This window comes from Paramisgurnus dabryanus, chromosome 4 (assembly GCF_030506205.2).
Source record: "Paramisgurnus dabryanus chromosome 4, PD_genome_1.1, whole genome shotgun sequence".
Taxonomy (NCBI): domain Eukaryota; kingdom Metazoa; phylum Chordata; class Actinopteri; order Cypriniformes; family Cobitidae; genus Paramisgurnus; species Paramisgurnus dabryanus.
Genome location: NC_133340.1, coordinates 42,789,767 through 42,811,242, shown reverse-complemented (window position 1 = coordinate 42,811,242; position 21,476 = coordinate 42,789,767). Strand labels below are relative to the sequence as shown.

At 39.4% G+C, this 21,476-nt stretch overlaps 1 protein-coding gene across 1 annotated transcript; it reads left to right on the top strand.

Moving 5' to 3' along the window:
• The first annotated feature begins 531 nt into the window (after window positions 1-531).
• mnd1 (meiotic nuclear divisions 1 homolog (S. cerevisiae)) lies at window positions 532-20,831 on the top strand. Its single transcript, XM_065253957.1, has 8 exons — window positions 532-621; window positions 1,888-1,953; window positions 4,552-4,609; window positions 5,783-5,931; window positions 6,132-6,206; window positions 6,336-6,450; window positions 19,092-19,136; window positions 20,592-20,831. The coding sequence occupies exons 1-8, from the start codon at window positions 619-621 to the stop codon at window positions 20,696-20,698; spliced, it is 618 nt and encodes a 205-aa protein (XP_065110029.1). The 5' UTR covers window positions 532-618; the 3' UTR covers window positions 20,699-20,831.
• The last annotated feature ends 645 nt before the right edge of the window (window positions 20,832-21,476 follow it).

Below are 21,476 nucleotides of genomic sequence, written 5' to 3'. Positions count from 1 at the left end.
ATAAATATGTCATGGGAGAATTCAGAAAGTTAATTTTGTGAATCTTATAAGATTCTAAAGAAATTTTCTTAGAAATCTTATAAGATTCTAAAGAAATGTAAAAAAAATTTGATTATAAAAAAGAAAATTAACTGGTTTCAATATTTTGGTAATTCTTATTTGTCTCACTTTCATGTTGCCTCTCCCTAAATAAACTTTTAGTTAATACAGGCCAAATAACTTTGTTCTTTATTATTATTATTCATTCGTAAATGCCCATTCTCCGCAATAACAAAAATCTTGTTGGGTATATTATATTTTATCATAAGAGGGCGCTATAATATCAAGATAGCTATGCACGAGAACTTTTTAGACTTACTCCGAAAATGTCCATTGTCTCATAATAAGTGTACAAAATTAAAGCTCAGTCATTTTCAAATTATAACTTTTAGTGACGCAGATTGAAGATAGCACAAACAATGTGCAAAGCAAAACATTAATAGAGAATGTTTTTAAAGAGCTGGTAAATGAACCGATGCGCATGCGCACTATCATTAGGTTGCATCACGCACGCATGCGCAGTGTAATATTTTCGCTGCTCGCGCCAAACTCAAAGCCTGACTGAAAGAATTCTCCAAGATGGTAAGAATATGATAAATGTAGTTTTGCAGTTTGTTTTATGCTATAACTTTTACATTTTGTGTTGAAAACGTCGCGTACATGTTTAACGGCATTACATTAGTCAAAATGCTTTTTAATACGGTCAATACTTTAGATTGTGGTGTGGTTGAATTTTGCCTGTCAACGGAACCTGTGTGCACTTTTAATTTGTTGAATTAATTAAATTAGAGTATGACAACTGGAGTAGAACGTTGTTTATTTAGTGTAAACAGTAGACACTATGCAGCTAGTAAACTTTGGGGTTAACAAGTTAGATAGATTATGTTTTTTATAAATAAGTGAACACACACAAACTGTATAATTTACCTACCTGCACTTAACACAAGATTAGGTGTAGTTAGTGATACATCCCATTTTGTGAGAAAGGGCTTTATAGTAGGTGAATTGTTGATCTCTCTTGTTGCACACAAGCGTCATAGATGTTGAAGGCCATAACCTGCTATGTCATTGTGGGGGAAGAGTGTTTGTAAACAGACATTTGTCATGTTTCTGGATGGAAACAAGATATTGATGGCAAAACCACCACAATGCAATAGCCCCGCCCCGTCATAGATGACATGGGTGAGGTACACAATGCCGTAAAGACATACAATGTATCCCTACTGATAATATTTATATAACATTAATTTTATTCTCAAGAGAAGCTCAATAACTTACAAGGACCTAAATAAACAGCAATCCCATTAAGTATTTAAATAATGTACCCTTCCATATATTTTGTTTAAAATATAAAAAAGTGTGATGATATGATGCAGGGCTCAACGCAAATAATTTTTTATAGTGGTCAAAAAATGTCAGTGTCACATATTTAAAAAGAATAATTCAAAAGTCAAACATAATTGATTACATATACGAAAGACATGTTCCGACGAAAAAAGGCTCCCAACTTTTCTGCTTTACCTGTAAACTGACAGCAAATTGTGCAAAATATTGCATTGTTTCTTTCGTCGTGTTTTACCCAAGTAAATGTCTGCTTCCAAGATGTTAAATAATATACATTGATGAAAATATATTTTAGTGACTGAGGGTGAAGCACTGGCCCGATCGGGCAAGTGACAATACTTTTTACTGGCCCGAACGTTTCTCACGCTTGCCCCGTCCACCGGCAGTCCTTTATGTTGAGCCCTGTATTTGTAGCAAGTCCCACATCATGACTGCGGTAATGCATGAAATGTAAATGATAGTGCCTCTTAATTATAAAAAGGTTTTATCCTTTATAATCCACAGTCTAAAAAGAAAGGACTTAGCTTGGAAGAAAAAAGAAGTCGTATGATGGAAATATTCTTTGAAACGGTAAGTATGCTTTTTCACACACCAGCATTTGCATTAACTGCTTTATGATGATATATTTGTGATAACTTGTTTAAATAATTAATTACTACTGATACGCAACTTATTAGATATAATGAATAAATTGTAAATAAACCGAATATGAATTTGATTAACCCTGTGCATTGGGGTAAAAACCCTTATAATATTGGTTTAGTCTCCATCGGAATCCATTCCAAATGTTATGTATAGTTAAAGTTTTAGGTTGATGGTAAATTAGAGAAAATTATACTTTCCCCATAATTTTCAGTTTTGGGTGTTTTTTATTATTATTCAAATAGATTTTACAATCTTAAAGCATAATTGTATACAGGGTTCCCGCGGGGTCTTAAAAAGTCTTAAAAAGTCTAAAATTCAGAATGTTAAATTTAAGGCCTTAAAAAGTCTTAAAAACACCCAGATTTTTATCCAAGGTCTTAAATTTAATTTGACCAAGTCTTAAATTTCTTACCTCTTATCATTCCCAAAAAGCGTTGTCCGCAGAAAATAAATAATTTAAAATGCTAAAGAACTAACTTAATCAGTGGCGGAGGCAGAAAGTGTATGATGGTGGGTATCTAAAAAGAAACGTTCCGCACCTTGTCATAATCCACGCAAATCGTGCCATAAGCTATATTTCAGGTGTTGTGATCCGACTTTATACTGTGTGGTTTGCCGAGAAACAATCCTTAAACTTAGTTTTGTATAAGCAAAAATATTTTTCGGTGTAATTTATAAGCCCGTGGCTTACCTGAGCATTTGCCAGGTTCTAAAACATAGAGAACACAGAAGCGAACAAAAATCAATGCTGCTTTATTGAAAATCAACTTAAACAGTCGGGCCGTCGAGTCACGAGCCACCAACAGCGTGTCAACTTTAGTGTTACACAGTTTTATATTTTAGACTTTAATATTGCTCTCTGCTGCGATGCACTTGAACCTAACGCTTTTCCCTTCAGCTCTCCACAAACAGCAGCGATTGGCAGACGCAGACGGAAAGCAAGAAAGTACCGTAATAAACCATATATTTTAAAAAAGTGCAATTGTCTTCTTTTAGGAACAATTCAAACTTTTTGATTGCGCAAATGCTTCAGGAGTTACGGTTAAATGAACAGCGGTAGAATCAGAGCCCTTTCGCATAGGCAGGCTGCTGCATACACCATCGCCTGGTTTATTTAAGTTAACTGAGCATTACATTCGCAAGTCATAAGCATATTACAACAATTAATGATTAACTAAGAATAATAATCAATTTTCTGAAATAAGACAGTCTTTATGACGTATACATCTTAGAAATGCGACCCTTCAGAGGCTACAGCCTTCGGATTGAGAAACGGTCTTAGTGAATAACGTTAGCAACACATATCAAACAGCCTTTTAATGGTAAATTTCATTTTCTTAATGCAGATTAATCCGTTATTGTGTAATTAGAGAGGCTATTAAACCTGATGGCGGTATATAGTGCATATTTATGCATAAAACGTATGGGTGGAATGTTTTTTTGGCTCTGTGATTCTGTATTCAATTAAATGCAATACATTAATTTATTAATAACTTGTATTAATAAAATGCATATATTAATGCTTTTAGGGATTAATAATAATTGAAAGTGATGTTTTTTTTCTTTGTATATTTATAAACAGGCACAAGATATATACACAGCACACAGTCAGTTGTACATTAAACATTATGGGGTGGTTTCCCGGGCAGGGATTAGCTTAAACCAGGACTAGGCCTTAGTTTAATTATGACATATAAACATATAAACATGCCTTACTAAAACCATTACTTGTGTGCATTTTGATGTATTTTAAGATATGTCAGTGCAAATTGTTTTCAAGTTTGGAAAGCTCTTAAAACTAGTCTTATCCCTGTCTGGGAAACCTCCCCTATAAGCTTACTTACTACAGAGTGTGATGCATTTTAAAGCTTTAAAGTTGTATGAGGCAGTGTAAAACTAGGCACAAACCAGCAGCTGACCATACTAACTGATCTAATATTAGTGGATTTTATTTGTCAAAAAACTTTGTTGATAGAATTTTATAAAAATACTACTTACACATATTAGTGTGATGTATAAATATTGTAAATCAGTGCATTTCTTGACTATTAATTAAGAAAAATCACAGCCCTTTGCCTCTAACTCAATGTATTTCAATGGCTCACTATGACATTGTCAGAAGTCTCTTCTTAAAGGGCTATGGGTAAAATTTGTCGTCGCCAACACTCGCGGTCTAATAGAGTTAAGCATAATGTATGCTTATGTATTTTGATTATCTGTATTTTGATTATCTGTTTTAAAACTGCGTTCATTTTATATTTTTATATAACTGAATCAATAAAAATAGAACGTTTTAAGAATTTCTGAGATCATTTGAATGCTTCTAGTAATGTGTCGTGTTGGTCTTAAATTTTACTCATAATGGTCTTAAAAGGTCTTAAAAAGGTCTTAAATTTAACTTGCTGAAACCTGCAAGAACCCTGGTATAGTATATCTTATATTGTATAATTTAGCAACATTTTCTTTAATATTGTACAGCCGTATCACAATTGTTTGTTATTTTATTTTATTTTTTTCTACCAGAAAGATGTGTTTCAGCTGAAGGACATTGAAAAAATCGCCCCAAAATCAAAAGGAATCAGTAAGTACAAATTAACCTGTAATGATTTGGTTCTTCACAAGAGAAAACATGAACCCAGTCTATGTTTCTGATGTAATTAAGGTAAAACTGTGTATGGACTGTAGAAAAAATATATCTAGTGGATTTAACGTCAAAATGTAAAGTCTAATGTTAAAATGCGTTTTTTTATGTATCCGTCTCGCTTTTAATACTACGGTGAGTTAATAAGAATAATGGTAACACTTAAGTGTAGTTTCCGATTCTAACTATTAACTGGTTGGTTAATTGCATTAAACGTACAATTTGTAAGATATTTGGAGTAAAATATCCAAACAACACTAGGCCAGTGTTACATATTTTGTCCAGCTGATTACTTGTAAATGATGAGAAAATTGCCATTCTAAACAGGCCAATCACAATTGTTAGTCATTTTGTTTATGGTAAGTTTAATGACTAACAATTGTGTGTGGCCTGAATACCTCTGACGTCAGCCGAAAATGTGACGCTCCTTACCATGTTTGAGATTCGGTTACAATGCAGTGCTAACAGGAGTTAACCTACAGGCTGAGTCCGAAGCGGGAGATCTATGATAATGTCGGTCTTTAATGTAAAATCGTGAATCGGACCATAGGTGCCCTTTAAAAAGGAAAATGTATGTACCGTTATATTATTTATTTAAGCCGTTCTCATTTATATAAGCCTATCTTTGTATCATTTACTAAATTTAATTAAATACTTTATGGAGAGAGTCACTTGTACAGTAATCTTATTACATGATTGAAGATGTAATTAGTAACCAATAGTTAATTACTTTTTTAAAGTAACACCCAAACTGCCCCCCTTTTGATCGCCAAGGGGACAAATCGGCTTAAAACCTTCACATGTGTGGCCAGCCTTAGTTGGAGTAGTTGTAAGATTGACCATAGAAAATTTTGTTTATAGATTTTATAAATTATTTATTCAGACTTTTCAATTTTTTTCTTTTCTTTAAACTGAATTATTGAATGTATGATTAGTAACTGTATTTGCCATAAAATAGCAATTAAAGCTGATATGACAATAAGCCTAAGTACAAATAAAAATCATAGTACTCATCATAGTCTAAATCCAGTGCTGCTCTATTACCAGAAAACAAATTTTTTTGTTCAGTGATAGAATCCTTACAGGACATTTTCTTTCATCTTTATTTTTTAGCTCCCATGTCAGTAAAAGATGTGCTGCAGAGTCTAGTGGATGATAACTTGGTGGACACAGAAAGAGTCGGCACCTCCAACTATTACTGGGCGTTTCCCAGTAAAGCCCTGCACGCCCGTAAACGTAAATTAGAGGAGCTGGAGAGACAGGTGAGGACATGTCTATTTTTTTCATAATTTCAGCATTTGTCCAAGTTGGTGTATTATTTAATCAAAATGGTACTGTAGTGCAATTGATGTTGAATTTTGTATGTTTTAAAATGCATGTTACATGATAATTGTAATAACTGTAAGATGCATTTTTTTGCAGAAGTTTATTGTATTAAGATTTATTTTCCATCTCTGTGTAGTGTGAGGAGGGGAAGCAGCGAAAAATAGCCCTTCAGCAAGCAGTTGGCAAAGGCAAAGTGGGACGTGAAATTAGCGTACGTATTCACCTTACTGTCTCATAAAACTTATACCACATAATGTTTGTATTAAAGTGCTTTGAGCTTAACACCATAGCTGTTTATATGTATTATATACTTATCTGATTAATTTGTGTGCTTGTTTAGGATGAAAGAGAGGCTCTACTGAAGGAGCTTGTGGCGTTGAAAGATCAGAGGGATCAGCTGAAGGCTGACTTGGAGAAGTACAAAGAATGTGATCCGGAGGTGGTGAAGGAGATTCGTGAGTAAACCACACAGATCTGCATCCAGATTTCCAACTGGAATACTGAAATACTTTGCCTTATAAAGTAGTGCTGTGTTCAAAATATCGATTTGACGAGACATCGTAATGAACTCCTGATGATGCGCGCATTGATACAGTACATCTGTATTGATTCGGATTAGGGATGCATAACGATTAATCACAATTAATCTATAGCAGAATAAAAGTTTTCACAGTGTGAACTGTGTATAATAACTTTGTATAGATAAATGCACACACGTGCATGTATATATTTAAGAAATCTTTATGTATATGTGTATATACATTTGTATAATTAATAAATAATATATAAGTATATATGTTTTTCTTACAATTATACATGCATGTGTGCATATTTATATATACATAATTATTATACACAGTTCACACACTTATAATATGAAAAGAAAAACTTTTATTCTGCTAAAGATTAATTGTGATTAATCGTTATGCATCCCTAATTCGAATGCACTTTTGAAGGTAGCATGACGAGTCGCGGTTGATTTGTATGAAAATTATGCATGTGACACCGCAGTGTACATTGAGTAGGAGGTAGCGGGGTATACTTGACTTTCCGTGTCCATCTCGCAAGCGCACGCATTTGCATACCTTGCATAAGCGCGCCGCATACTCTTTTTCTTCCTCTCTCAATGAGTTCAGAAAGTGCAAATATCTTAACCAAAACTGCTGCACAGGGCGAGACATGAAGTTAGCGTGGATATCTTAACCTAAACTGCTGCAAAGGGCAAGTCATGAAGTTAAAGTAGCGTTGCACAAAAAGACTGCACGTCGTCTCATAAGCAATCCATAATAAAGTTACTGCGTGCATAAAATCAATGAAGCGAGCACTGCTTTATTACCCGCTCTCTTATAATACAGTAATGCATTTAGGAAGAAACTCGACAAAGAGCTGCAGGTGTAAAGTGTGTGTCTAAGGTAGGAGAAGAGCTACTTCACACTATAGCTGTCACATTAATAATCTGATTTCTGTAGAGAAATAGTATTTATTCTGAATGCATGTTTATACATATATTCATAGATATAGAAAAATTATATGAAAGAAGAATAGAATGCTTAGAGTAAGGCACTAACTTTGTAAAACTGCTTTGAATTAACACAAGTTAAGTACTGTAGCTCTGAGATTTTATGTCTTTCTACAAGTTCCCCCAAAAGCTAATAAGTGAATGGCAAAATCACAAATGTTACAACACTGACTGCTTATTCAATGTACAATAAACAAGATAATAATAATAATGTTACTTAATTCTGAACAAAAATGTAATTTCACTTTTTTATTCTTTTAGCAATCTGATCCTCATTACACTCATCATTTCTCAAAAGATCATCATCTTTCAAAAGAGTGATTTACTCTCATCCGCCTCAAATTTCATGTTATGTTCTTGTCTCATGACTCAAAATGTTGGCAACTTTGCAACAGTAGTTACGTTTACATGCAACCAAATAATCTGTTTGTAATCGTATTGATGGCTCAATTGTATTGAAAAGCCTTCATGTAAACACCTTAATCAATATGATTGAGGAGGATCGGATGCAAATTTGGATCGTGAAGGGGGTGGTGTACTCAGATCTGTGATCCGATCCGCAGGAGAAAAGTACGCATGTAAATGCGTGAATCAAAGTATTTTCTCAATCGGATGCAAAAATACATTGTGCACATGCGCAGAACATTTGTGCTCAAGTTCACGTCCTATATTAAACTCTTATATTACATGATTCTCATCACAGAAGCATGCAATAGCAAGGCAGTGGCATCACGCATTATTAAGGTAAGGTTACTGGGGTCACGCGATGTAAATTTCTGATGCGTTTATGTGTACTTTTAAAACATTAGGCTACTTACAGCAATTAAATACCGTTGTGCCTTTTGAAAAGTGTGTTTTCATCGCCTATATCTGAAAACTCCTTAAGAACAACTTTCTCCAACTCCGTTTTGACCTAAATCCAGAGATAAAACATGAACTCTACAAGAGATGCTGTCCGCAGCGAGGCGTTGCCAAGTCCTCTGCTTTTTTGAGCTTAGATTTGAGCTACTGTTTCCACCAGTTGGTTTTTTTTTCTGCAGGTTAAATATGAAAGTATTTCATTCATAAGTTATTGGTATTTGGGCTGTGAACAGTCATTGGGATGCTTTTGGGCTAGTTTTGAATGTCCTTTCAGGATGTTTTGCCACTTGTATGGCAAAATGGTTGTCGCCATCAAGTGGTCGGGAGTGTGCTAACGCTTCAGACTCAAATATAGAGCGGAAGTATATACACGGTTGTGAGGTACCGTATCTGAAAAAATAGTTCCACTATAGCAAATTACACAGATTGAAATCATACATTGCGCCAATATATTTGTTTTAAATCATCAACGAACACCACGAACCACTCGGTGAGTAGCACAGTTTTGAAAATGAACGTTAAGTGTTGTTTTAATGACATGTTTGTGCATGGTCATTGACTTCCATTCTGAAGCAGTCAAGAGACGCTTCTAAACGAGTCAAAAAGTCAAGACACGACCCATTGTCAAAATTTCTGTGTCCATCACTGTAGTTCATCCAAAACAAACCAGAAATGAGACTCAAAGTGTTAAATACCGGAATTATCCTTTAACCTAGAGATAAAAGTGGGGTTTAAAATGAAGATAACCCAGGATTCTATGCAGTGTGAAAAACCTTTATGTCTACCTTGAATTGTTTTGCCAAGTGTTTACTGTAAATGCTGATATCACTCAATTGAAAAATATAAATGGGTCATCAAAAAAATCGGAATTGGGCATCAAGATTTGCAGTATAAATCCAGCCTAACTTTCCTGGTCTGTTTCAAATTTCCAACTACTTTCAGCGTTCTCGCTAGTCAGTCCTCTTATCAGCCAGCCTGTGAATAATCATATTAACACATACACTAGTAGAGATAATGACTCATGTCTCTTGAGAGAAAATAGCATTTGTAACCTCCCTTTACATAATTAGTCTTTAATCATCACCCCATGAACCTCATTCTGTCTTTTGAACAACTTCTTAACAAATTCAAAATCCATCACAATGTCAATAGACCATTTCATGCTTTATCTGTTTTTAAAGATTTGTCTATAATTTTATCATGTTCAAAGTTAGCTTATAAAAGGTCCCAACTATTGCTGTTTGTTATCTATTGGTTATCAATAACAAAGATAGACACAATTACAGCATCGCTTATTCTGTTAAATGCATACGTTTCCATGTATTTGTCCCATTATTTGGTTAATCTGAGTCTAGTTCATTACTATAAGTCTTATTTATATTTGTTAAAGTTTCTGTGCATTTATTGTGTATTTACAGAAAACTCTCTTATTTTAATGCAGCCTAGGTTCTGTTATCAAAACAGAAATGGAAGCTTAAATTTTTTTCAAAAAAAATGTAAATAAACTTCATACCCACATTATTTTTAATGCACTAGTTCTGAACTTGCTATTTGTTTGAAAATAGCAAGTTATGTAATGCATGCTGTCATACCTTGTCTTAACTTGCTGTTTGTTGCAGTACTACAGGCTCAAGGCAGTGCTCTTGTAAGCAGAACTGCTCATAACATCATTATACTTAGGGATGATGAAATGAGAAAAAAACAAACAAGGATGTGTCTCGTAACACCCTGGAGGGTGGAGCTGTTCTCTACCAGTGAACTGGATAAGAGAGATTTGTTTGGAGATGTCACAGCTCTTTATTATCACTGTGCATTCAGCAGAAGTTTACATCTCCAAGGCAACCTAGTTTGTCTTGATTTTTCCACTTTAGTGACTCAGGACTTATACCACTAAATACAAGGTTGCTAGTACGAGTCCTAGTCAGCACCTGGGGGATGTTGGTGTTTTGTTATGAATGCGGTCGCTGGATTTTAATATTTGACCACTTTGTGTCTTAACCATTTTGTTGTATTTAAAGGGACACTCCACTTTTTTGGAAAATATGCTAATTTTACAGCTCCCCTAGAGTTAAACATTTGTTTTTACCATTTTGGAATCCATTCAGCCGATCTCTGGGTCTGGCGGTACCACGTTTAGCATAGCTTAGCATAATCTATTGAATCTGATTAGACCATTAGCATCAGGCTAAAAATAACAACAAGCATTTTGCTATTTTTCCTATTTAAGACTCTTCTGTAGTTACATCATGTACTAAGACCAACAGAAAATTAAAAGTTGTGATATTCTAGGCCGATATGGCTAGGAACTATACTCTCATTCCCGTGTAATAATCAAGGACTTTGCTGCCGTACCATGGCTGCAGGGGGGCAATGATATTACGCCCAAAAATAGTCCCCTGCAATCGAAAGTTACCAAGGAGACTATTTTCAGGTGCTGTGAAACATCATTGTGTTGTCTCACCATATGCGTTTGGAGTCCCTACAGTAGTTTGCTTGTTCACTTCAAGTGAGTTGTAACCTATTGAATCGTTTGTTTTTGGAATCAAGTCTCAGCACTAGCCAATTCAAACAAAACAGCTTCGTGTCTCCCTTTTCATTCATCCTCTCCCTTTTATGAGCTGGGTCTGAACTGACATCTCAACTAATAGGGAGAGGTCTGACTCTATAATACATGAAACTGCAGGGGCCATAAAATTTTAATATTTGCCCAGGGAGCTACAAAATGAAATGCAAATAATTTTTTATGTTTTTGTTTTCTGCTTAAAGTGTTATGTTAATTTTTTTAGTCAATGACAAAGTGTTTTTACTTGTTCTAAGCACATACTGTATAAGCCTAATTTGAGAAAATAAAGAAACATAAACACTTGATGATTAACTTGAAAATTGTTGAGATACAGGAAAAATGCAGCAAGCCTGCACTAGAGCAAAGGCAGTTGAGTGAGCGCGCCTCCGTTCTCCAAAATCGGTTCCACTTTAATTACTGTAAAAATAAAATTATAGATTATAGGGATGCTAAACAATTAATCGCGATTAATCGTTAGCAAAATAAAAGTTTTTGTTTACATCACATATGTGTGTAAACTGTGTATAATAAATATGTATATATATAAATATGAACACATTCATGTATAATTTTAAGAAAAAAAATGTATATATTAAGTATTTATATTTATATATAATATAAATTATACATAAATATACAAATGTATATACACATGTAAACATTTCTAAAACATATACATGCATGTGTGTACATTTATTTATACAAAGTTATTATACACAGTTCACACACATATATGATGTAAACAAAAACTTTTATTCTGCTAACGATTAATCGTGATTAATCGTTAAGCATCCCTAATAGATTATTATGTTATTATTGCAATATGAACGTTATCTTGCACATTAAATATCACCAACAAAAAAGTTTCTAATAAGTCTAGGATGCATGTCCGCTATTCCCAAATCAGAAGAGTCTCTAATGCCTTGTTTATACTATAGATCTCCGGGTTAGCACATTGGTGCATGTGCCGAAAATGACTACATTGCTGAGAAGACAGTCGTGCATATTTCATTGCGCAAAACCCCATTTCGCAGGTTGGTGTGCACATCTTTTTTTAATTGCACACCCAGCTGCGATATTAAATGCTCCGCTAATTTTGGTCATACAAATAGGACTGCCTAATGATTAGTCACAACTATTCGTTTGCAGAATAAAAGTTTTTGTTAACATAATAATTATTATACACAGTACATCAACAAATATTATGTACATATAAATACAAACACATTGTCAGGAACCACAAAAGTCAGGAATCCCAATGCAGAGGTTTTAATGAGAAAACACAATGTCAGGTATGTATAGGAGATAACACTCTATGTCTTCATGAAAATGTAAATGTGAAAGGCAAAACACTCTGTGACGTCAGGAACAGGCAGGCACTCGCGGTGGGAAACCCAGCAGGGCTGTAGGACATCCACCCTCCGTTCACACTCGTAACAATCCGTCACAGGGCAGAGAGAGTTCCAGGCGGGGCACAGCAGGAGAGAGAGAGAGAGGCGGACTGAGTCTTCAGCAGAGAGAAGTGCTGGACAGCGCACAGCTGGCGTCCGAGTCTTACGCAGGATTACGCGCAGAGCGCACTGCAGCTGGACAGCGCTAGATGTAGTCGGCGCTCAGAGAATCCGCAGACAGAGTGTAAGTGGAGGCTAGGCGGGGAACACACCACTCGGGAGAGACTGACAGTGGGGCGGGGAATCTGAAGGGATAAGGCAGCAGAGAGCACGGTAAATAATCCAAACAAAACTACACACAGTTTACTCGACAGGACTAGAACTAGCCAGGCTAGCGGGCATGAACATACAAAGACGAACTTGCAAGGAACAGAGGAAACGAGGGGAATTTAAATCAAACCGGATGGGCAATAAATATGGATCAGGTGTGGGACGCCGGTGAGAAGAGTCAGAGATAATGAGGTCACCAGGTGGAAGGCGCGCACGTGTGGAGCTGTCAAAACATAAACACAACACAACACATGGTGAAACAAAGACAAAGCGGCCAATGAGACCGAATTCATGACAGGACTCCCCCCCCACGACCGCCACTGGGCGGTCCATGAGGAGGCTCACCCCGTCGCCGGCGGAGATCCTCTATCAGCCCAGGGTCCAGGATGTCCCGGGCCGGTACCCAACACCTCTCCTCCGGACCATATCCTTCCCAGTCAACGAGATATTGAAATCCCCTACCCCGGCGACGCATATCCAGTAACGACTTAACCGAATACACAGGGGCACCATCTATAAGCTGAGGGGTGGGAGGGGTGGGGGCAGAGGGAACAGGGTTAATGTGGGAAAAATACACAGGCTTCAGTTTAGACACATGAAAAACTGGATGGACCCGACCGAGAGCTGGGGGCAATCTGAGCCTGACCGTCACGGGATTAATGACCTTAACAATGCTGTATGGCCCAAGGAATCGTGGAGCCAACTTGCGAGAAGGCTCACGGAGAGGTAAATCCTTGGACGAAAGCCATACCTTCTGCCCACAGATAAAACGGGGCGCAGTTCTGCGGTGACGGTCGGCCGCGGCTTTGGTTCGTCTGGAAATCTGACGTAATGTAAATCTAGCTTTCCTCCAGGTGCGTTTGCAACGACGGACAAAAGCCAGCGCAGACGGAACCACCGCATCGGGTTCCTGTGATGGGAATAAAGGGGGCTGAAACCCCATGGACGCCTCAAAAGGGGACATGTTAAGGGAAGAAACAGGGAGAGAATTATGGGCGTATTCAACCCAGGGTAACTGTTGGCACCAGGAGCTCGGATATTGTGATGTCAGACAGCGGAGAGCTCTACCTAAATCTTGGTTAGCCCGTTCACATTGCCCGTTGGTCTGAGGATGATACCCTGAAGACAAGCTAGCCGTGGAGCCTATTTGTCTACAAAATTCTTGCCAGAAACGAGAAATAAACTGAGGACCCCTATCTGAAACAACGTCTGTGGGCAGACCATGTAAGCGAAAGACGTGTTCGATCATAACCTGGGCGGTTTCCTTGGCAGTGGGCAATTTGGGCAAAGGGACAAAGTGAGCCGCCTTGGAGAAGCGGTCGACAATGGTCAACACTACAGTGTTTCCCCTAGAACTAGGCAAATTGGTTACAAAATCGATGGCGATATGTGACCAAGGACGAGAGGGAATGGGTAATGGTTTAAGCAGACCAATAGGGGCTTGATGAGAGGCCTTATTACGGGCACAAACCTGACAGGCTAACACAAACTGTCTGACATCGGAACCCATAGAGGGCCACCAAAAACGCTGACGAACGGTCGCCAACGTTCTCCGAACTCCCGGATGGCAAACAAACTTGGACTCGTGACCCCACCGGATGACCTCGGAGCGAAGCGCATTCGGAACCCACAATCGACCCGCTGGACACCCTTCTGGCACTTCCCCCTCCCGGCCGGCCCGTCTCACTCGCTGTTCTATTCCCCAGCGTAAGGCACCCACCACCCGCCCCTCCGGGAGGATGGTTTCGTCCCCAGCGGAACCGGGGCTTTCGAACAAACGAGAGAGAGCATCGGGCTTAGTATTCTTGGAGCCGGGCCGGTACGAGAGGGTGAAGTTAAATCTGTCAAAGAAGAGCGCCCAACGAGCCTGCCGAGAAGATAACCTCCTGGCTGAACGGATGTATTCGAGGTTCTTATGATCCGTCCAGACCAGGAAGGGCTCCGAGGTCCCCTCTAACCAGTGACGCCACTCACCCAAAGCCAGTTTGACCGCCAGCAGCTCCCGATTGCCTATGTCATAATTTCGCTCTGCTGGGTTTAACCGATGGGAGAAAAAGGCACAGGGATGCACCTTGCCATCCTTAGCAGACCGCTGAGATAAAACGGCGCCTACCCCGACATCCGAAGCATCCACCTCCACAATAAATTGAGCAGCCGGATCTGGAATAGAGAGAACAGGAGCAGAGATAAACCGGGACTTTAAAATATCAAAGGCCTCCTGAGCACTGGAATTCCAGACAAACCTCTCCTTAGTGGAAGTGAGAGCAGTAAGAGGTTGAGCAATCTGACCATAATTTCTGATAAATCGCCGGTAAAAATTGGCGAAACCCAGAAATCTTAATAAATCCTTACGGGAGTCGGGGACTGGCCATTCGGCCACCGCTTTGATCTTGGCAGGGTCGGGACGGATCTCACCGGGGGCAACAACAAAACCCAGGAACGAAACTGACTTACGATGGAATTCGCACTTCTCCGCTTTGACATACAACTTATTTTCTAACAGCCGGCGTAAGACTCGGCGAACATGCTGAGTGTGTTCCTGCATAGAGGGAGAAAAGATGAGAATATCATCTATATACACAAAGACAAACTTGTTAACCATGTCTCTCAGCACATCATTGACCAGAGTCTGGAAGACAGAGGGGGCGTTACAAAGGCCGAACGGCAGAACGCAGTACTCAAAGTGTCCGGTAGGGGTGTTAAAGGCTGTCTTCCATTCATCTCCCTCTCTTATTCGCACCAGATGATAGGCGTTGCGTAAATCTAGCTTAGTAAAGAAACGCGCCCCCTGCAGGAGCTCAAACGCAGTAGACATTAAGGGAAGGGGGTACCTATTCTTAACCGTAATGTCATTTAAGCCCCTATAATCAATACAAGGGCGCAGGGAGCCGTCCTTCTTGCCAACAAAGAAAAACCCCGCCCCTGCGGGCGAGGTGGAGGGACGAATGAGACCGGCACGCAGGGCATCATTAATATACTGGTCCATAGCCTCTCTCTCAGGACCCGATAACGAATAAAGTCTACCCTTAGGCGGAGAAGTGCCGGGGAGGAGATCAATAGCGCAATCATATGGCCGGTGAGGAGGCAGGGAGGTGGCCCGGGCTTTACTAAACACCTGAGCGATATCCGCATACTCCGCCGGGACTCCGGTCAAATCGACCGCCGGAACCTGAGGAAGAGAAAGAACAGAACCAGAGACAGCAGAACCAAGACATGACACATGACAAGACTGGGACCAAGACAAGATAATACTATGCTGCCAATCAACGTGAGGATTGTGTTGCGCTAACCATCCATGCCCTAAAATAATAGGGGATAGAGACGCATGAAGGACGTGCAACACAATCTCCTCACGATGATTACCAGACACAGAGAGACTCACAGGAGAAGTGCAATGTGTAATCCGCGCCATCTGCTGCCCCTTGAGGGACCAGACATCCAAGGGGGACTGGAGAGGAACAACCGGAACACCCCAAGCGCGCGCCAGCGCTTCATCAATGAAGTTGCCCTCCGCACCAGAATCGAGAAGGGCAGTGGACGGATGATCACGTCCAGCGAAGGACAAAATGACGGGGAGTTGGGTACTGGAAACAGGGGAGAGTTTTGAAGAAGTGCCCACCAGGACTCCCGTACTCACTGATGGGCAGCGGCTTTTAACGGGCAGACCCTTGCAAAATGCCCGGGCTTCCCGCAATACAAACACAGGGCCTTCTGTATGCGCCTCTCTCTCTCTCTCTGTGACAGGCGCAAACGACCCAGCTGCATGGGTTCAGGCTCGGCTGATGGTAAAGGTGAAGAAGGGGAAGTGGTGGTCTCCTCAGAAAACACTCGCTGACGGATGGAGCGTCGCTGATTACGAAGCAGTCTCCGAGCCTCGATCCGGAGAGCGAGATCAATAATGGCATCAAGTGACGGAGGAAGGTCATGAAGAGCGATCTCGTCCTGCAGATCGTCGGACAACCCCTCTACAAACTGGGCTCGGAGAGCCGCTTCATTCCAGTGGCAGGCAGCCGCTAAAGTCTTAAACTCAATAGCATAATCAGTAACTGTGAGTCTGCCCTGAACAAGATGAGCCAAGCGAGCTGCAGCGGCGTCCCCGCGCACCGATCGGTCAAAGAGTTTCTCCATCTCTTCCCTAAACTCATCAAAAGACCGACAGCAAGGGTCGCTGGCATCCCACACGGCCGTAGCCCACTCGCGCGCCTTGCCAACCAGAAGGGTGATTACATACGCAACCCGGGTGCGTTCAGAGGCATAGCGGCGGGGCTGGAGGGCAAAAACCAGAGAGCATTGTGAGAGGAAAGCCCGGCAGGAGGCGGGATCGCCGTTATATGGAGGTGGAGCTGTGACGTGAGGTTCCGTCTGCAACGACTGACTGGGCTGAGTGGCATCATGACTGACCTGGTCAAGCCGAGAGGAAAGGTCATTCAGACGGGTTGATAAACCCTCAACCTCTTGAGAAGTGGTGGTGAGGCGAGCCGAGTGTTGTCCTAACCATGAACCCTGCTGGGCGAGCGCTGACCGGAGAGCATCAACCTCCGCGGGATCCATCTTGGCAAGTTCGTCCTGTCAGGAACCACAAAAGTCAGGAATCCCAATGCAGAGGTTTTAATGAGAAAACACAATGTCAGGTATGTATAGGAGATAACACTCTATGTCTTCATGAAAATGTAAATGTGAAAGGCAAAACACTCTGTGACGTCAGGAACAGGCAGGCACTCGCGGTGGGAAACCCAGCAGGGCTGTAGGACATCCACCCTCCGTTCACACTCGTAACAATCCGTCACAGGGCAGAGAGAGTTCCAGGCGGGGCACAGCAGGAGAGAGAGAGAGAGGCGGACTGAGTCTTCAGCAGAGAGAAGTGCTGGACAGCGCACAGCTGGCGTCCGAGTCTTACGCAGGATTACGCGCAGAGCGCACTGCAGCTGGACAGCGCTAGATGTAGTCGGCGCTCAGAGAATCCGCAGACAGAGTGTAAGTGGAGGCTAGGCGGGGAACACACCACTCGGGAGAGACTGACAGTGGGGCGGGGAATCTGAAGGGATAAGGCAGCAGAGAGCACGGTAAATAATCCAAACAAAACTACACACAGTTTACTCGACAGGACTAGAACTAGCCAGGCTAGCGGGCATGAACATACAAAGACGAACTTGCAAGGAACAGAGGAAACGAGGGGAATTTAAATCAAACCGGATGGGCAATAAATATGGATCAGGTGTGGGACGCCGGTGAGAAGAGTCAGAGATAATGAGGTCACCAGGTGGAAGGCGCGCACGTGTGGAGCTGTCAAAACATAAACACAACACAACACATGGTGAAACAAAGACAAAGCGGCCAATGAGACCGAATTCATGACACACATGTTTGTATCATTTTAAGGAAAAGTATATATTGATATAATAAATACCGAACTTGTCCTTTAAGAAACAATAATACACAATATATACTTTACATTATAAAACACTAAAACTGCCCAAAGTTTGATTATTTAAGCTAGGGCCACACTATCAGATTATCAAAATGTAAGAGACCACAAACGTGATGACGACAAATCGACAATTTAACAGATTTGTTCCTATAGTGTGTGGAGTGCCGCAATGTGGTCATGAAAGCACAACATAATGAGTAAGATACATGACCATGATTGCTTCTGGGGTGCTGAACATAACAGTGGTGTCGTCACACTTTGTGAATGTGATTGAATTAAACCACGATGTTCTTGTCTATAGAAAACCTAATGTTGTTGTAAATTTTTAAGAATCCCTCTATTTGTTTATGGGGACCACCCAGAATAACTTCCTTTACCTGAACTACTCCATTGTCTCTGCAATGTCCATCAAGTGTGCAGTGCTTTGGGTTGCATGCATCTGCTGGTATTAGGCTGTTTGTAGGCTCAGAGAGGACACATGGCACTGACTTTCACTGCGACTGCAGATTGATGTGCCTGATTCAAGATTGGATGCAATCCAAAGCCTTGAAATGACGTTTGAGGGTTTGTTAATCTAGCTCTGGAATTGAAGTGGTCTGGCCAGCACATTCAGAATGATAGACTGTATATCATTGGGTCCGTTTAAGAAGTAAATCTATGGACTTTATGGAAGAAGAACTTATAATGATTTATAACCATCTGCAGAGCTTTAGGTTTTTCAGTTTTACAAATCATACTGTATGTAGGATCTGCAAAGTCGAGCTTTAGCAAAGCACCAGCTGCATTCAGCAAGTAGGCACGTATTGACAAGCTATAGGACTTAAAATACGTTCCTGTAGCTCAGCTGGTTTTGTTACTGCTTGACACTAGCAAGCACTAGCAGTCATGTTCGACCATGAAACAAACTGAAACGATGTACAGTATCCATTAAATGCATTTTGAATAAAAAGCGCATTGTTAACCTGAAACGTCTGACCTTGCTAACATATTCATGCTCTTTCTAGGTAATTCCAACATTGCAGCAAAGGAGGCCGTTTCCAGGTGGACCGGTAAGTCATTTGCACCACAATTCAATACATTTTAAACCAATAATTCTTTTTGCTTATGTAAGTCATGTGGTGTATCTAGAGAAGGTATTGAAATGTAGGCCATAGGCAATCCTGACAATCCAGTTTTGCATCCACTAATACTTAATTTTAGCTGGAATCCAATCTAATCTGCCTGTTAATTGTTAAATACTGCTGCATGTACACGTTTTATAGCTCCATTATATAAAATTGTCGGGGAAATTCTTGTAGGCGTGATTGCCGTTAGACCTTCTTGCTGTTTTGCTGATTTGTTGACTTTGGCACTACAGCCTAAAAGTTAAGATATTGTTTTTGTCTTTTTCTTTAAAAAAGCTCAAAGTAAAATTTTCCTTTTGCACATTTTGCAAATCCTGACCTAAGAGTGCAATAAAAACCCTTAGTTATTCTCAAGCATGCTTTTCCAAGAATGCAGCAAACACAGACTTTCATTTCACTTAACTCTTAGGATGAAAATTCCTCCACATTTTTGACGACAAAACGTCCGGATGAGCAGTGTATAAAAACATTTGTACTGTTACATTTGGGAACACGGCAGTTATGCTGGAGGGCTTAGTCAATTTTCGGTTTACACTCAGCAGATCAGATTTCAGCCCAGAGCTGAACACAGCTTACATGCTGCATTAAGAGAGAGTGCACACACATTTGCACACTTTGGTGATATGTAATGCCTTAGTAAATGGTCTAAGTTTAGATTTCAGACTTTAGTTCAATTATTTGCCTGGAGATCAGGCTTTTCTCAGGAGACTAACTGGTCAACATCTGTGGAGGCACAGGGGTCATGCAGTTCATTCATTTGGTTGTTTTTAATGCTGTTGATAGTGCTTTTTAATGCATACAGTATGTCATTTTGCAGTTAAACTAGTATCAAATTAAAGGGGCATGCATTTAGTATTTAGTATAATATTATAATTTTGTGCTGTATAAAATGCAGTTCCAGAAGTAATTCCAGATTTTTCCGTGCTGTTTTTTGGTGGGACACTCTGTGGAATGGATTTAAAAATGTGTAGTACTAACACATTTTACTAATTGTTTGCAGAAAGCATAATAAAACTGTGCAAAATATGTGATTTCTGCCGAAATCGGTGGAGTTTTCTCTAGTGTACCACGTGTATAAAAATTTTAATGCACTGAAAATTAAATAAAATATGTCTTTAATTAAAAACTATACAAAATAAAAGTCAACACATGTTTTAAAGTTGCTCAATGTGTTGCATAACATCAAGTTTTATTGCAATGTATCTGTTTTTCAGAGTTTTGTGTAGCTATCTACGTAATCTCTAAAAGGAATTTCTGAGTAATTGCACAGTCACAGTAACTACTAAGTTGGCAAGTTTTCATACTGTAACTGACAAAGGGATTTCACTTTTTGGCATCCTTAATGTGTCTTATTTTTCTTCTTTTTTTTTTCTTTTGCAGATAATGTTTTTGCAATCAAATCCTGGGCAAAGAGGAAGTTTGGCTTTGAGGACAGCAGTTTAAACAAAGCTTTCGGAATACCAGAGGACTTTGACTACATTAACTGATGAAAAAAGCTAACTGTTTATACATATACATTTTCCATTGTTGGGTTGTTATCAGTGTTGTCTTTGTTCTCTCCTTATTTTCACAATGTTCATATTTTGTATATCTTGTAAATAAATAAAACTGTTTTCGTTTGCTTTGTGTACTCTGATTTTTAAAATATACATTATTATACAATACATTATATAAATGTACATTATATTATAATTATACAAGTCTTTTGTTTTTGTAAAAAAAAATCTGCACAATAATATAATGAAACAACACTAACTAGTTTATATTTTTAGAAACACGTGTTTAATTTTTTACATGTAAAGATGCTATTAGTTCTTAGGGGTTTGTTGAAGACAAATATAATGCTCGTGCTTATTGCGACACCTCTTGTTGACATGCATCAACCTGTTTAGTTCTCAAAGCAATGTCTCAGCTCTCCCTTTTTGCAGGCAGGAACTGTACAAATGTACACTCAACCTGAGAGGACTTTTATTTTCAGCTCTAAAAACTGAGTACATTATATTATTTAAGCATTAATGAGTTATTTAATGTTACAATCTGTTGCGTCATTTTTATAATTCCTAAATAATTACAATACTTATAAATATCTAAGTTAATCAAGCACTTTCTAGAAGGATTAAACATAGCTTGGGTACTCAAAGGGCGTAGCTTTGCCACACCAGCAGTGGGCGTGGCTGAACTTGAATAAAAAATCTGATTGGCTTGAATAGAACAAGTGGAGAAAGAACACAGTTTGTTTTTATTTTTCTGAGGAAGTTGACGACT

Bases quoted from the DNA above. Each gene is read 5' to 3' on its own strand.
- mnd1 (XM_065253957.1), top strand. The intron at 1,954-4,551 runs GTAAGTATGCTT...TTTTTCTACCAG, and splicing joins TGGAAATATTCTTTGAAACG to AAAGATGTGTTTCAGCTGAA. The intron at 6,451-19,091 runs GTGAGTAAACCA...TGCTCTTTCTAG, and splicing joins GGAGGTGGTGAAGGAGATTC to GTAATTCCAACATTGCAGCA.